Source organism: Danio aesculapii, chromosome 18 (assembly GCF_903798145.1).
Source record: "Danio aesculapii chromosome 18, fDanAes4.1, whole genome shotgun sequence".
In the NCBI taxonomy this organism is placed as follows: domain Eukaryota; kingdom Metazoa; phylum Chordata; class Actinopteri; order Cypriniformes; family Danionidae; genus Danio; species Danio aesculapii.
Window position 1 is genome coordinate 1,308,429 of NC_079452.1, and position 15,132 is coordinate 1,323,560.

The 15,132-nt window shown below is 41.5% G+C and overlaps 1 protein-coding gene across 1 annotated transcript; it reads left to right on the forward strand.

The window, feature by feature from the left end:
* Positions 1-2,454: 2,454 nt before the first annotated feature.
* Positions 2,455-11,810, forward strand: LOC130246088 (uncharacterized). Its single transcript, XM_056478950.1, is given in 4 exon segments — positions 2,455-2,544; positions 8,569-8,681; positions 10,068-10,235; positions 11,777-11,810. Coding segments are annotated over 4 exon segments (405 nt in total).
* Positions 11,811-15,132: the final 3,322 nt, after the last annotated feature.

The following is a 15,132-nucleotide window of genomic DNA, read 5'->3' on the forward strand; positions in this document are numbered from 1 at the left end:
TTATTAATACGTTAACCTTAGGTCATCATCACTGATTTATTAATATCATTAGTATGTTAACCACAGGTCATCATTACTGATTTATTAATATTAATAATACGTTAACCTTAGGTAATCATCGCTGATTTATTAATATTAATAATATGTTAACCACAGGTCATCATCGCAGATTTAATAATGTGTTAACCTCAGGTCACCATCGCTGATTTATCAATATCATTAGTATGTTAACCTCAGGTCATCATCACTGATTTATTAACATTTATTAATATGTTAACCTCAGGTCATCATCACTAATTTATTAATATTATTAATATTTTAACCTCAGGTCATCATCACTAATTTATTAATATCATTAGTATGTTAACCACAGGGCATTATCACTGATTTATTCATAATATTAAAATGTTAACCACAGGTCATCATCGCTGATTTATTAATATCATAAATACGTTAACCTCAGGTCATCATCACTGATTTATTAATACCATTAATATTTTTACCTCAGGTCATCATCACTGATTTATTAATATCATTAGTATGTTAACCTCAGGTCATCATCACTGATTTATTAATATTATTAGAATGTTAACCACAGGTCATCATCGCCGATTTATTAATATCATTTATATTTACATCATGTCATCATCACTGATTTATTAATATCATTAATACGTTAACCACAGATCATCATCACTGAATTATTAATATCATTAATACGTTAACCTCAGGTCATCATCACTGATTTATTAATATTATTAAAATGTTAACCTCAGGTCATTATTGTGGATTTATTAATATCAATAATATGTTTAAGTCAGGTCATCTGCGCTGATTTATTAATATCATTAGTTTGTTTACCTCAGGTCATCATCGTGGCTTTAATAATATGATTAATATGTTTACGTCAGGTCATCATTACTTACTTAGTAATATGATCAATATGTTTACCTCAGGTCATCTGCGCTTATTTATTAATATTATTAATATGTTAACCTCAGGTCATCTTGTATTTATTAATACAAGTCTTGTTAATATTGTGGATTTTTACTTTATATTATTGATGTACATTTGACATCAGAGATGAAAGAAATTATAAAAGCAGCGGTCTACAATAAGGTGCACTTCAAAGGAAACAGAAAAGAGACCAATATAACAGTCCATGTTTTAGAAAAAGATTTAGATCCCTTTGAATTTATTCAGCAAAGCCTTACATAAATGCCTCAAAAGATGCCAACTTCAGGACTGTGAATTCTGCAAGTTTGCAAAATCAAAGAAATTGATATTTCTTGTTTTCATGCAAACGCTCTGGAGCATGCACACAATGAAGTAGACGCGCCAAAGATTTTGCAAGGCAAATGTTTCCTTAAGAAAAAAGGTCAGATCAAACTGGTTCAACAAACTGGTTATAGTTGAAAGGCTGTACAACATTCATTCAGGACATGTCCCTTTAAGTTCTTTTGAGGGTCACTCAGAAAACATTAGCCAAGAGCAAGTTAAACATATTCAGGATTTAATATCTCTTGGTGTTAAACCAGATACAATTCTCCTAAAATCACGAGTGGTCAAAAGAACAAGGACATACTGATCTCAACAACCGAGCATATTTTGTAACCCCTAAAGACATTGAAAATATTTGGACATGTATGATGCGAAAACATCAATGACACAAAGATAATGCCACTAGTACCTCACGTCTTCTGGAGGGCCCTTTAAAAATGTGGTTGTTTTTTATCAGCCTTATAATCCTCAAACAGATCTTGTCATAGTTCTGCAAACACCATCCATTAAAGAAAACCTTCAAGAATATGGAAGGGATATCATTTTTATGCATGCAACATATGGTGTCAACCAGTATGGCTTTCCTTTATTTACATTAGTTGTCAGGGACAGTCATGGTCATGAAATCCCTGTTGCATATATCATCTTGGGAAATGAAAAGCAGGACAAACTTTAACTGGCACAGGAAAAGCTAAAACTAACATTTTCTGTACCTCCAAGGTAATACAAACAAATAAGTAAATTTAATTTTAAATTATTTATTAATCATTCTTCGTTAAATTATTTAGTTATACAAAAAATATTCAACAATATTTTGGGTATACACAATTTCTTAAAGAAATCATTTTCACACCCTCAAGTAGACTAATATAACAGTCCATGCTTTAGAAAAAGATTTGGATCCCTGTGAATTTATTCAGCAAAGACTTACAACCATAAATGCCTCAAATGATGCCAAATTGGATGCAAGGCTATATATCATCAAAGCTTTAGCAAATTCAGGTCAAAATTGGTACTTGCTAGATGTTGATTTCAAGCATAAATAGTTTTTTTCTAGAGAAGGTAAATAACAGTAAACAACAAAATGCATTCTTTGAAGAGCAAACATTTGTTATATGTTGTATTTGTTTTCTCTATCTTGAAGCTTATAGTATTTTTTTTTTTAGGTGTTTTATGGTTGATAAAGACCAGGCTGAAATCAATGCCATCCGTAAGGTGTTCAATGAGTCAGACATTCTCCTTTGTTGGTACCATGTAATGCAAGTCAGTACTAAGTTTAGATACTGCTTTGGTTTTTCCCCTTTTATAGATTCATATTCTATTTTTATCAACTGTCATATAAATGTAACTTTTATGTATATTGTTGGACTCAAATGGTCCATTGCATGTTCAAAAATTTACGGAGATCTGAATTGAAAATTAACAAGTTTTATTTTGAATGCAAGAAGTTAGAGAGTACAATTTCTGCGCAGGAGAGATGTACTAATGTATCAGCCCCTCTGCCTTTATGCTGTCCTTCCGGCTTTTTTATACTGTCTCTCACACACACACTTAGCAGCAGGCCTCCACCCTGCCAGTAGCAGGAAGTTGGGTTCCTCTTTCTTGTACACACATTATCACCGTTAACCCTTTAAAAGAAGAAACCCTTTATGTTTGCATTTATTAGTAAATGTTTAGCAAAATCTAACAATAAAAAAATGCTATCCTTCAATATCTAACAGTATTACCATTCACATGTTTTACCTTCAGTTGCTAACGAATCAGTGGATAGAACGCTACGGTTACTAAAGTAACCCTTCGTTCCCCGAGGGGGGGAACGGAAATGCTATGTGGAAACTTCCACTATGGGGATTTCGTCAGAATCCAATCATCTGAAAGAGTATAAAAACGGGCCAATGAAATGCCAATGAGTTGGCAGCGTCAGCGTGCACAGCTGGCGTCAATGACAATCAGTCATGCTATAAAGACGCAGCCAGTGCCATGCTCGACATCCTTTTCTAGCTGAAGAGACTTTCACGCTCAACAGCTAAGGGACAATCGTTGTGGCAAAGGAACATAGCATTTCCGTTCCCCCCCTCGGGGAACGAAGGGTTACTTTAGTAACCGTAGCGTTCCCCTTTGGATGGGGAACTCCAATGCTATGTGGAAACTTCCACTATGGGGAAATCTATGGAAAACGCCACAACAAAAGAACCTTACTGCGTCCCTGGCGAAGGGTGTGCCACGCAGTAGAGCGAGCGCACCTACAACGCCCCGAGACACAGTCTTCCAACGTGTCCCCTGGCCCTCACTTACCTGTTCAGAACAGTTATGTTTTTCGGGGAGTCGCAATAACCCAGTAAAATAGGTTTTGATACGACAGTACGTTGGGAAAGCGTTCAGTCCCGATAGGGAGGACGCTGCGGAGCTCACCTGTTACCCAGAGGGGAGACCTGGTGACAACCTATGGACTAGCCCAGAGATGGGGAGTCCTTGCATAAGGATGGTTAGCGGGGAGGGAAGACACGAGCCTGCCCTAGAAGGGGGGACTATACCGTGGCTGAGTGAACGTATGGGATCGCCAGCGGGGATCACACATAGCAGGCACCTATACCCAGAATGCGGTCTGACCAGCGGGCATGCCGACAACGTAACGGGCCAACACCTGACTCCTCCGCTGAGTCAGTTGCTGGGGGCCTCGGAGGAACTCTGCAGGGTTCGCCAAAGAAATGGGGAACTAAACTGACAAAGCTGAAAAAGCGCACGTATCTCCGGGTTAGGGAGAGTGGCGCAGCAAGCGTGTTTCAACACCTCAACCGAATCGCTTCCTCAATCACCAAGGGTTGCCTAATACCCTTGAGGAAACCGGCTCCACTCGCAGATTGTAACCTTGCAAATGTATTGGGTGTCACCCAACCCGTAGCTCTACAAATGTCTGTCAGAGAGGCGCCGCGTGCTAACGCCCAGGAGGATGCGATGCTCCGTAATGGAGTGCGCTCTCACCCCCGGGGGACACGGCTCACCCTGGCCCAAAGGCGAGGGAGATGGCATCCACTACCCAGTGGGCCAACCTCTGTTTAAATACGGCACTTCCCATCTGCCGACCACTGTAATGGACAAAGAGCTGGTCAGAGGATCTAAGGCTCTGAGTGTGGTCCCCATATATTCGCAAAGCGTGAACAGGACACAACAATGAAAGGGCTGGGTCTGCCTCCTCCGCGGGCAGCGCTTGCAGGCTCACTACCTGATTGTTAAACGACGTAGTAGGAACCTTGGGCACATAGCCGGGCCGGGGTCTCAGGACAACCTGAGAGTAGGCCGGCCCGAATTCTAGGCACGAGTCACTGACCGAAAATGCCTCCAGGTACCTAACCCTCTTAACCGATGCCAACACGACCAGCAGAGCTGTCTTCAAGGACAGAAATCTCAAGGATACTGAGTCGAGTGGTTCGAAGGGATACCCACGTAGGCTCGTAGTACTACCGCGAGATATCAAGAGGGTATGAGAGGGGGGCGGGGGAAAACATCCGCCTCGCACCTCTGAGGAACTGGATGATGAGGTTATGCCTCCCCACGGTGCCGCCATCCACGCATCATGATGAGCGGAGATGGTGGCCACGTAAACCCTCAGTGTGGAGCGCGACAGCCTTCGCTCCACCTGTCCTGAAGGAAAGAAAGCACAACACTGATCTGGCAAGATCGGGGGTCTTCTCGGCAAGAAGCGCACCACTCAGTGAATAGACTCCACTCCAGGGCGTAGGCATGCCTCGTAGAGGGTGCACTAGCCTGAGTGATGGTATTAACCACCGCCCCCGGTAGGTTACCTAAGTCTTCCTCGTCGCGTCTTATGGACCCCACGTGGAGGTTCCACAGAACTAAGCGAGGGTGCCAGATGGTGCCCTGTCCCTGAGAGAGTAGGTCCTCTCTCAAAGGGACTCGCCAGGGGGGGCGTCGCGAGGAGGGAGAGTTCTGATATCCAGGTCCGGTTGGGCCAGGGGCGCAACTAGCAAGACCTGCCCCTCGTCCTCCCTGACCTTGCACAGAAACTGCGCAAGTAGGCTAACTGGGGGGAGTGCATAATTACGCATGACTCGGGGTGGAGTCGCCATTCTCCCGGGGAAGGAGCTGCCGTGAGAGCCTGTTGGCCGCACGGTTGAGCCCATCCGGGGTGTGAATAGCAAGCAGCGACTTCAGCCGCGTATGACTCCAGAGGAACAGACGGCGAGCGAGCTGAGACATGCAGCGGGAGCGTATACCCCCCATCCGGATGGAATACGCTACCGCGGCCACGCTGTCCGTCCTGACCAGCACGTGTTGCCCCCTCAGCACCGGTAAAAAGCGGCGCAGAGCGAGAAACACTGCCAACAGCTCTAGGCAGTTGATATGCCAATGCAGCTGGGTTCCCCTCCACAGGTCTGCAGCAGCATGCCCGCTACACACGGCCCCCACACCCCATACTGGAGGTATCTGCCGAAACGACAGCCTGCCTGGACGCCTGACCTAGGGGCACACTGGCCCGTAGGAAGGAGGGGTCCTTTCCAGGGGGTGCGGGTGCGGTGACACAGCGCAGTGACAGTCACTCGGTGTGGGCCCGCGTGCCATGCGCGTCTGGGGACACGATCGTGAAGCCAATGCTGTAGTGGTCTCATATGGAGAAATCCGAGCGGCGTGGCCGCGGCTACGGATGCCATATGCCCCAGGAGCCTCTGAAATAATTTCAGGGGGACCACTTTTTTTCCTGTCGAACTCTCTCAGACAGTTCAGCATTACCTCGGCGCGCTCTCGTGAGAGGCGCGCCTCCATAGTGATCGAGTCCAGCTCCAACCCGAGAAAGGATATGCTCTGCACGGGGGCGAGCTTGCTCTTTTCTCGGTTGACCTGAAACCCCAACGGGCGGAGGTGCCGGAGCACCTTGTCTCTGTGCATAATCAATTGCTCCCGAGAGTGGGCTAAAAATCAGCCAGTCATCGAAATAATTGAGCGTGCGGATGCCGGCGAGCCGAAGGGGCGCGAGGGCACCCTCCGCGAGCTTGGTGAAAACTCGCAGAGACAGAGAGAGCCCGAAGGGGAGGACCTTGTATTGCCACGCTCGACCTTCAAACGCAAACCGCAGAAACTGCCGGTGGCGTGGAAGTGTGGAGATATGAAAATACGCGTCCTTCAGATCTATTGCAGAAAACCAATCCTGAGGACGAACGCATCGCGTGATGCGCATCTGCGTAAGCATTCCGAAGCGCAGCCTGTGAAGGCAGCGGTTCAAAATGTGCAGATATAGGATTGGCCATAGCCCACCGCTTTTTTTTTTTTTTTTTGGGGCACGATGAAGTGCGGGCTGTAAAACCCGCGCTCCATCTCGGCTGGAGGGCCGGCTCGATTGCATCCTTCGCCAGGAGGACAGCAATCTCCTCTCGCAAGACAGGGGCGGACGCAGGACTGACTCTGGTCGCCCGTGAACCTGGGAGGCCGTTTTGCGAACTGAATCGCATAGCCGAGTCTGGTCGTATGGATGAGCCATTGCGATGGGCTGGCCCCGCGCTAACCAGGCTGGCAGAGCCCCCGCAAATGGTCCCACCCGCACGATCGCTGACGTGCCAGCGGCGGGGCAGCGTGGAGTGAGTGGGCTCATCCGGGGAGCGCTGGGGTCCCACAGGAGAGCAGGAGAGGAGATGTTCTCATCTCGCACTCAAACTCCAGGGGAGGGGCTGGGAGTGGAGAGAAAGGAGACCGTTCTCTCGTGCTCCATGAGCCATTGGCGAAATGCACCGATCCTGCGAGCTGGAAGGCATAGCGTCCCAGACTGGCAGTGTTCGGGCTGTCACATCCGGAGGAGGGGAAAAGTGCTCTTTCACTGAGGATTTTGATGGCGTTTTTTTTTTTTTTATTTTTTTTTTTACGCCTTTAAATAACGTGCCCCGCCCTCCAGCGGGGAAAGAGCAAATTCCCTCCTCCCCAGATGGCCCGCCTCAGGGACGCTTCGCGGTCCGTTTTACCGAACTTAGCGGCGCCCTGGGCGGGGGGACGCTGGTTGCCGGCGCGATGCTCGGCGCAGCCGCGTGGCCGGAGGCGCAGGCGGGGGCGGCGAAGCAAAGCTGCGGGCGGGCGTCCTCGGCGAAAAAGCAGTGGATGTGGATGGCTCGGCGGGGGGGAGCGGTCATACAATCCCGCCGATAGAGACCTCGCCCATCGCCTCCGACTGCTCTATCACCGGCGTGAATTCCTGGGCGAATTCACCGCCAGTGCCGCCGAACAGGCCAGCCTGGGATATGGGTGAGTTAAGAAAGCGAACTTTGTCAACGTCACGCACATCACCAGGTTTAGCCTGAGGTGGCATTCCTGGATCACGGATGTGATCATCGTCCTTCCCAGGGCACACACAGCCGACTTTTTTTTTTTTTTTTTTTTTTTTGTAAGAGCATAGTCGGTTGCGGTGCGGAGCGCATGCTCAGTCCTGGGTCAGAACCATCCTCGCGCAGCCGGGCCAGCGCCTGCGCTTGGTAGCGCTGGTAGGTGGCCATAGCGTGCATGGTGAGGAGGAAACCACCGCATCCAGAAACGCACGGTCGGAGTGACGTCTTAAAAAAGACGCGCTGCACGACCGTGTTGCTCTTTTAGGAAAGCTTTTTTCCTATATACAAACCGCTCTTGGAGGACCGGACCCAAAGGACGCCAGGCAAGGGAGAAATACCCAGCTCGACCATCTGCCACTGCGTATACGCGCTCTGGACCGGGAGAAGCTGCTTCTCGATCTCTCTCTGTAGACACAGGTTGAAGATACCCTCAAAGACTCTCTCAGAAGCTTCGTGAAAGGCTCTGAAAGCGAAAGGATGTCGAGCATGGCACTGGCTGCGTCTTTATAGCATGACTGATTGTCATTGACGCCAGCTGTGCACGCTGACGCTGCCAACTCATTGGCATTTCATTGGCCCGTTTTTATACTCTTTCAGATGATTGGATTCTGACGAAATCCCCATAGTGGAAGTTTCCACATAGCATTGGAGTTCCCCATCCGAAGGGGAACTTAAGCTTATTTCACATTGCAACATGATGTCACAGAACATACTATAATATTACTTGACATTATCTGGGTATTAAACATCATTGTGGGTTCTTGTCAGTCATCGATGCACTTTTTAAGCAAAAAAAAATTCAAACTTTTGCTGAGTTATATCAATAACATATATTGTTTTTACCTTGATTTGAGTACTTGAATCTTAAAATACTTGATTCTAATAATGCCAAATGTGTCATGGAAGTTCTGACCATATTGTATATATTGCTTTACATTTTTCCACCATTTATTACACACAGGCAGTAACTTGTTGGCTGTCAAAATCTGAATCTGGTGTAAGTGGACCTGAAAAGGCAGATTCAAGAGCGCACATCATGCAGTTTATGTCAGAGATGACATGCTGTTCAACGGTGTGCTGCTACTTCTTTTATAGTACAATTGTATGTTCTAATGTGTCTTTCTACTTTGGTAACAAGCTTGTAACATGCATTTTTAAAATGTTAAAAAATAATGTTAATGACAGCTAATATAAAATGGTAACCCACAGACAGTATGAAGAGTTCAGATGCAAAAGCCTCTAAGTCAGAAGTCTCAAATTGTGCTATCGCATATACACTTCTGGGTTTGACTCCCCACCTACTGGACATCTAAAGTATTTTACTATATATCCGGGTTACTTTCGTTTGCTCTCAGTGTGCGGTCGAGATCAACACATGCAGATTATTTCTGCGGCTGATTTAAACATTGAAATATATGTCTGTATGCTCTCTATTTTTTTAAATATTCAAGGGTCATTTGATTATAATCAGTTTTATACCCCATGTATTTTGTTGTACAAACACCTCTTTATGGCTTACACATTATGATGGTGGTGTAAATATTATAGTTTTGTCAATTATGTCAGGTTTCCATTTTTTCTTGTGCTTGAATGTTAAAACGGCCCTCCTATGAATTGTCAGTCACTGATATGGCCTCCCGCCAATTTGAGACCCCTGCTCTAAGTGCTGTCTTAATTTTTCTAAAATTAGCATATTTTTCAGCCTTTAATGTTTATGCTGTTATTTCACTTTAAAGGCAATGAAATAAAAACACACTTTACCATAAAAGTTAAATTACAGAACCTACACACAGGAGCCTTAGAAAAATGCTAATTTTAAGAGAAATGTTCAGATAACACTTGCATCTGGCCTCTTCTCACTCACACACAATTACTCTCCTTCAAAAATGAATTTCTGCTGCTTATCAACTGTGTTAAGATATGAACTAGGCTAGGTGTGTGAGTTTCATAGATCAACTCTACATATTCACACACATTTGTAAGCATTCCATTTTTGTTAACAATCTTATTAATAATTGATACCCTTTTAGGTCAATTTAAAATAAACATTTAGCATGAGCTAAATGTTTTTGTTTTAAATAAGGATATATTTTTAATTCTGTTCTAAATAACATTTCAGATCATAGATCTTACATAGTCCAAAAGGCGTTGATTAAATTTATAATAATTTGATTTAATGTGAAATTATGATGCCTTTTATAATTTGTTAACTTTGCAACTTTTCTTTTTTGTTTTGTGGGTCTGTTTTAGTTACTGCAAATAGTATTGTTATATTGGTTATTTTTATTCAATCATAGACCTACAGTGTTTCAGACAGTATAAGAACATTACAGATTCTCAGTAGACTTACCGCACACACTGTGGTATAGGTCTGTGTAAAGGATTACTTAATAACCTAAAAATCTACAGCAGTCTTATGCTAACAACCTGAAACATGATTTTCCTTGTCAATTTTTACAGGCACAAGAATTTAAAGGAAAAGGCTTAGATGTTTCACTGCCAGTTTAGGAACTTCAAATATTGCTGCAAGTACTTCAGGAACCACTGGGAGACAATTGGTCATCTCTGGTCTAACTTTGCAAGATGCTATAAACATGGAGACTCTGACACAAACAATCTATTAGAACGGTATATATAATTTGTATCCATGTTCGTTTCATTATAGATTTATGGGTAATCTGAAAGCTAGCATTGTGTTTAGATATTTTACCAGTTTAAGTGTACATTGTACTAGTCATTGCACCTCATTCTTACATGTTTTTTCTGCTTTACAGTTTCTTCCACCGTTTAAAATCAAAATTGGATAAAATTGGATCATCTGATCGATGTGCTTCTGAACAAGACAGACAATTACTTTAATACAATACAGGATTTGCAGTCTGTTGGAAGGGTCAATAACCCTCTACAATGCAAAATAGAAGAAATAAAGAAATCTGCAGAAAGGATGCTGGAGAATGGATGGGCCACAAAAATTACCATAGCTTCAACGGAAACATACATGTACAATGTACTGTCTGAGAACAATTCACATGCAGTTTACAGTGTGTGTTCTGCAGAACAGTTCTGCAGTTGTGTATCTGGCACTAGGGTACATGTGTGTAAGCACCTCTTTTATTAAAGGGCACCTATGGTGAAAAATCTACTTTACAAGCTGTTTGGACAGAAATGTTTGTAAGTATAGTGGATAAACTGTCATATTGGGGTGAAATAAACACACCCAGTCCTTTTTTTTTTTCAAATTTAACAACATAAAAATGGTGGACCAATTAGAGCGGTTTTCAGACCGACTGCAACTTTACGTAGGAGTGCGGTCCCCCCGCCCACCAATATTGATTGACAGCTGCGCGCATTAACATGTCCGGTAGTCACGTGTATAATCATATCAACAAGACAGGACGAGCGCAAAGCAACTGGGAATAAAAGGTCTGTTCCGTTCGCTAGGATCATTAATCATCATCAAACATGATCAAGAGTGAGTTTTACAAGTTTAAAATGTTTTAAAACAGTGCATGTGTGTAATAAATTACAGCCTGATGAACTTCATCAGCACAGCCGCGTGTCAGAACAATTATAAAAGAAGAGGCTTCAATCGCAGTTTGTGGACGTTAAATCGGGTTTATTTTGTACATTAACATAACATATATCCATACAGCAGTGGTTATTACCAGTATCATGTCACATATGCGTGCAAAACGAGTACAAAGCTTAACGCGCTGTCTCTGTGTGTGTGTGTGTGTGTGTGTATGTCTGCGCTATGTGTGCATGTATGTCTGCGCTATGTGTGTGTGTGTCTACACTATGTGTGTGTGTGTGTCTGCGCTATCTTTGTGTGTGTGTCCTCGCTGTGTGTGTGCGTGTACTTTGTAATGACATTGTGTGTGACTCATTGTTGCAACTCCACAAAAAAATGCATCAAATACTCATTGTTAAAGTACTTACTGTAGTATTTCTCACAAACGATCTCCTTCCTGAGGCAGCCAAGGGCGGCGATTGCTGACAGGCACATGGGAACGGTGGGCGGGGAGTAGCCTTAAAGGCCCAGTACAAAAAAACAGACATTTTACAGACACATTCTGGACACACAAAAGACTTATATTAAATATAAAAAAAGGGGTAAACTATGTGCCTTTTAAGTCTTCTTATTTGTGGTGATCATGTTACTTTTCCAGACATGGACACACAACTGCAAGCCCATACCAATAACTTGATACTAACAAATAAGTATAGCATTTCTGCAAAGCCTGAAAAAAACAATAGCAGTTGAAAAGCTTATTTGGAAGAGCTACATCAAAACCATGTATTGTGAGAGGTATATTTGACTGTTGTACTTTATCATACCACAAAAAATGTGCTTGTCTACTGCTTGCAAAGTGACTTTTTAACAATTGTTAGAGGTGACTGAGACAAAATCCAATAATGCTACAAACAATTCTGTAGTGCCGATACAAAATGACATTGAGAAGAAAAGTGCCGATAAGGACAGGCTTTGTACTATTAGCTAACTTGAAAATGTACTGAGGATTATACAAACGTGGGAAGACATTTCAGAGGATATCACCCAAAAAGTGAATGATCTAGAAGTACAAACAAAGGAGCAAACTATGAACAACGAATTTGTGAGACTGTGATGACAAGTCATGTAAAATACACCCACTGTTTGCAAACAGATAAGACAGATGGACACACAAACTCAGGAACAAAACCAGATATTAGTTTTCCTGTTAAACCAAGAAGAAAACAAAAAAATTTTTTTTAAATCAAACTTAGTTTGTACAGTAATACAGTGACAGTGCAAAATACAGTGTATTTTGCACTGTCGTTGTATTTGCACTGTTTGGAGCCAGCACCTAAGCTTTTCACTCATCACAGCACACGTGCTGCTGATGATGTGACAATAAAAGTGATTTGATTTGATTTGATCAGTATATCATATCAGTACAGTAAAATCACATTTACAATAGAACAACTGTTTAAAATAACCTGAGGTTAACATATGAATTATATTAATAAATCAGTGATGATGACCTGAGGTTACTGTATTAAGTTAATGATATTAATAAATCAGTGATGATGACCTGAGGTAAATATTAATGTTATGTAGTAATAAATCAGCAATGATGACCTGAGGTTAACATATTAATGATATTAATAAATCAGCGATGATGACCTGAGGTTAACATATTACTTGTATTAATAAATCAGTGATGATGACCTGAGGTTAATGTAATAAGTTTATGATATTAATAAATCAGTGATGATGGCCTGTGTTAATGTTATGTAGTAATAAATCAGCAATGATGACCTGAGGTTAACATATTAATGATATTAATAAATCAGCGATGATGACCTTAGGTTAAAATATTATTGATAATAATAAATCAGCGATGATGACCTGAGGTTAACATATTAATTATATTAGTAAATCAGTGATTATGACCTGAGGTTATAATATTAATGATATTAAAAAAATCAGCGATGATGACCTGAGGTTAACGTTTTAATGATATTAATAAATCAGTGATGATGACCTGTGGTTAACATACTAATGATATTAATAAATCAGTGATGATGACCTGAGGATAACATAATAATATTAAAAAATCAGTGATGATGACCTATGGTAACATAATATTGATATTAATAAATCAGTGATGATGACCCGAGGTAAATATTAAAGTTATGTAGTAATAAATCAGTGATGATGACCTGAGGTTAACGTATTAGGTTAATGATATTAATAAATCAGTGATGATGACCTGGAGTTATAATATTAATGATATTAATAAATCAGTGATGATGACCTGAGGTTAACATATTAATAAATCAGCGATTATGACCTAAGGTCAACATATTTAACAGAATAAACAATCGGATTAAATCGCTAGTTGAATTTTGCAGCAATTCACAGTACGTTAAGTTAACGTCTCAAATAACTTACTGTCTTGTGTTTAAACTAGTGCTGTTTTGGTCCACATTTCTGATTAAATCCATTAAATCTATTTCTAGATTAAAATATACAAAACAATATTGTTAGCTTGTTTTGATGGAAGCCAAAAAGGAAATCGACAAGAGGTGAAGTTGGTTTTATATTCGCACATTCGTTCATTTAGAAGTCTCTATATTGTTTACCATGTTACTTTAAATATTCGATCGGAATTAGCATGCAAATATGACTTGAAAACAACATTAACACAGTTTATTTGACAGTGCACAATGTTGTACGTTGATAGTCATTGGCTGCTAATATGATTTAGCTATTTAGAGTTTGCAAAAAATACTTAAATTGTATTATTAAGGGGAAAATACGAATGTGCAAATATAAAACCAACTTTACCTCTATAGTAAATCGCAGTAACGGTAGAGCGAGTGGGGTCTGGATGCAGACCTGGTGCAGTGGAATCTGAGCTGCATTCAATGCTTTTTAATGGGCTCACCTAACCCCACCCCTAACCCTACCACTCATAGTGACGTCACTCGATCCATTTGAGTACATTGTGTCTGAGATTGCATCGCTGAGTGATGCAATCTCAGCTTGCATCATAAAGGCTGCATCCAGATACTATTGGGTAGTCTACCGTTAAGTCTAAATCTAACGTTGGGTAGGGACGGCTAATTAGGCTAACTTAATGCAAACTAAAGTTAAATGTTGCTCGTTCGCTTCGCTGGAAAAAGGGCAAATCCATAAACATATGAATTTTACGATCATTACTGCTTCTGTAAACTTATAGAAGAAAACCTGTGATCTAACCTCTTCACTTGTCCTCTTCACACACTGAAAAAAGTGTTGCATGCAAAACTGTTGCAAACTATTTATTTGTGTTGAATTTAAACAAACAAATTAAATTGAGCAATGTTAAACTTAATTTGTTTGTTTAAATTCAGCCCAAATAAATTGTTTACAACCACTTAACTTAAAAAAATTTTGTAAATCCAAGGAATCATCTTTGAATAATTTTTTTCAGTGCAGGTGAAAATGGCAGTTGCGTGTGTGTGTGTGTGTGTTTTCTTCTTTTTTGAATTTGCGGTTTGGCGGACTCTGCAGGGCACACATAATGATCATGTAATAACTTTTGATTGGCTGATAGAGTTGTTGTCCCTGGGTCATCATAAATTATGTTGGTCTCAGGACAACTAGCACTTGGCAAAATCAGGACGAGCTTTGACGCAGATATCCAGTCAAAGCACCACACATCCCGGCATTATGTATATATTAGCTAATTATTATTAATATTATTATTATACATTTGTGGACACAATGCACTTTTTTAAACAAGCAGATTTTTTTATTTCTCTGCATGCGTGTGAAAGAGAAATGAACAGAGAAAATGAACAGATGATAAAAAATATGCGGCTCACTTTGCATGCGGATATGCCCATTTATTTAATTCATAACTGCCACTAGTTCTGAGTGCATGAGAGTGTTTTACATGAAGTGGCAGTTGGTAAAATATTTGTAACATAGCCTGTAATAAATAATAAATAGCCTACTGATAAAGTAAGTATCACAATCACAAGTTCACAATCA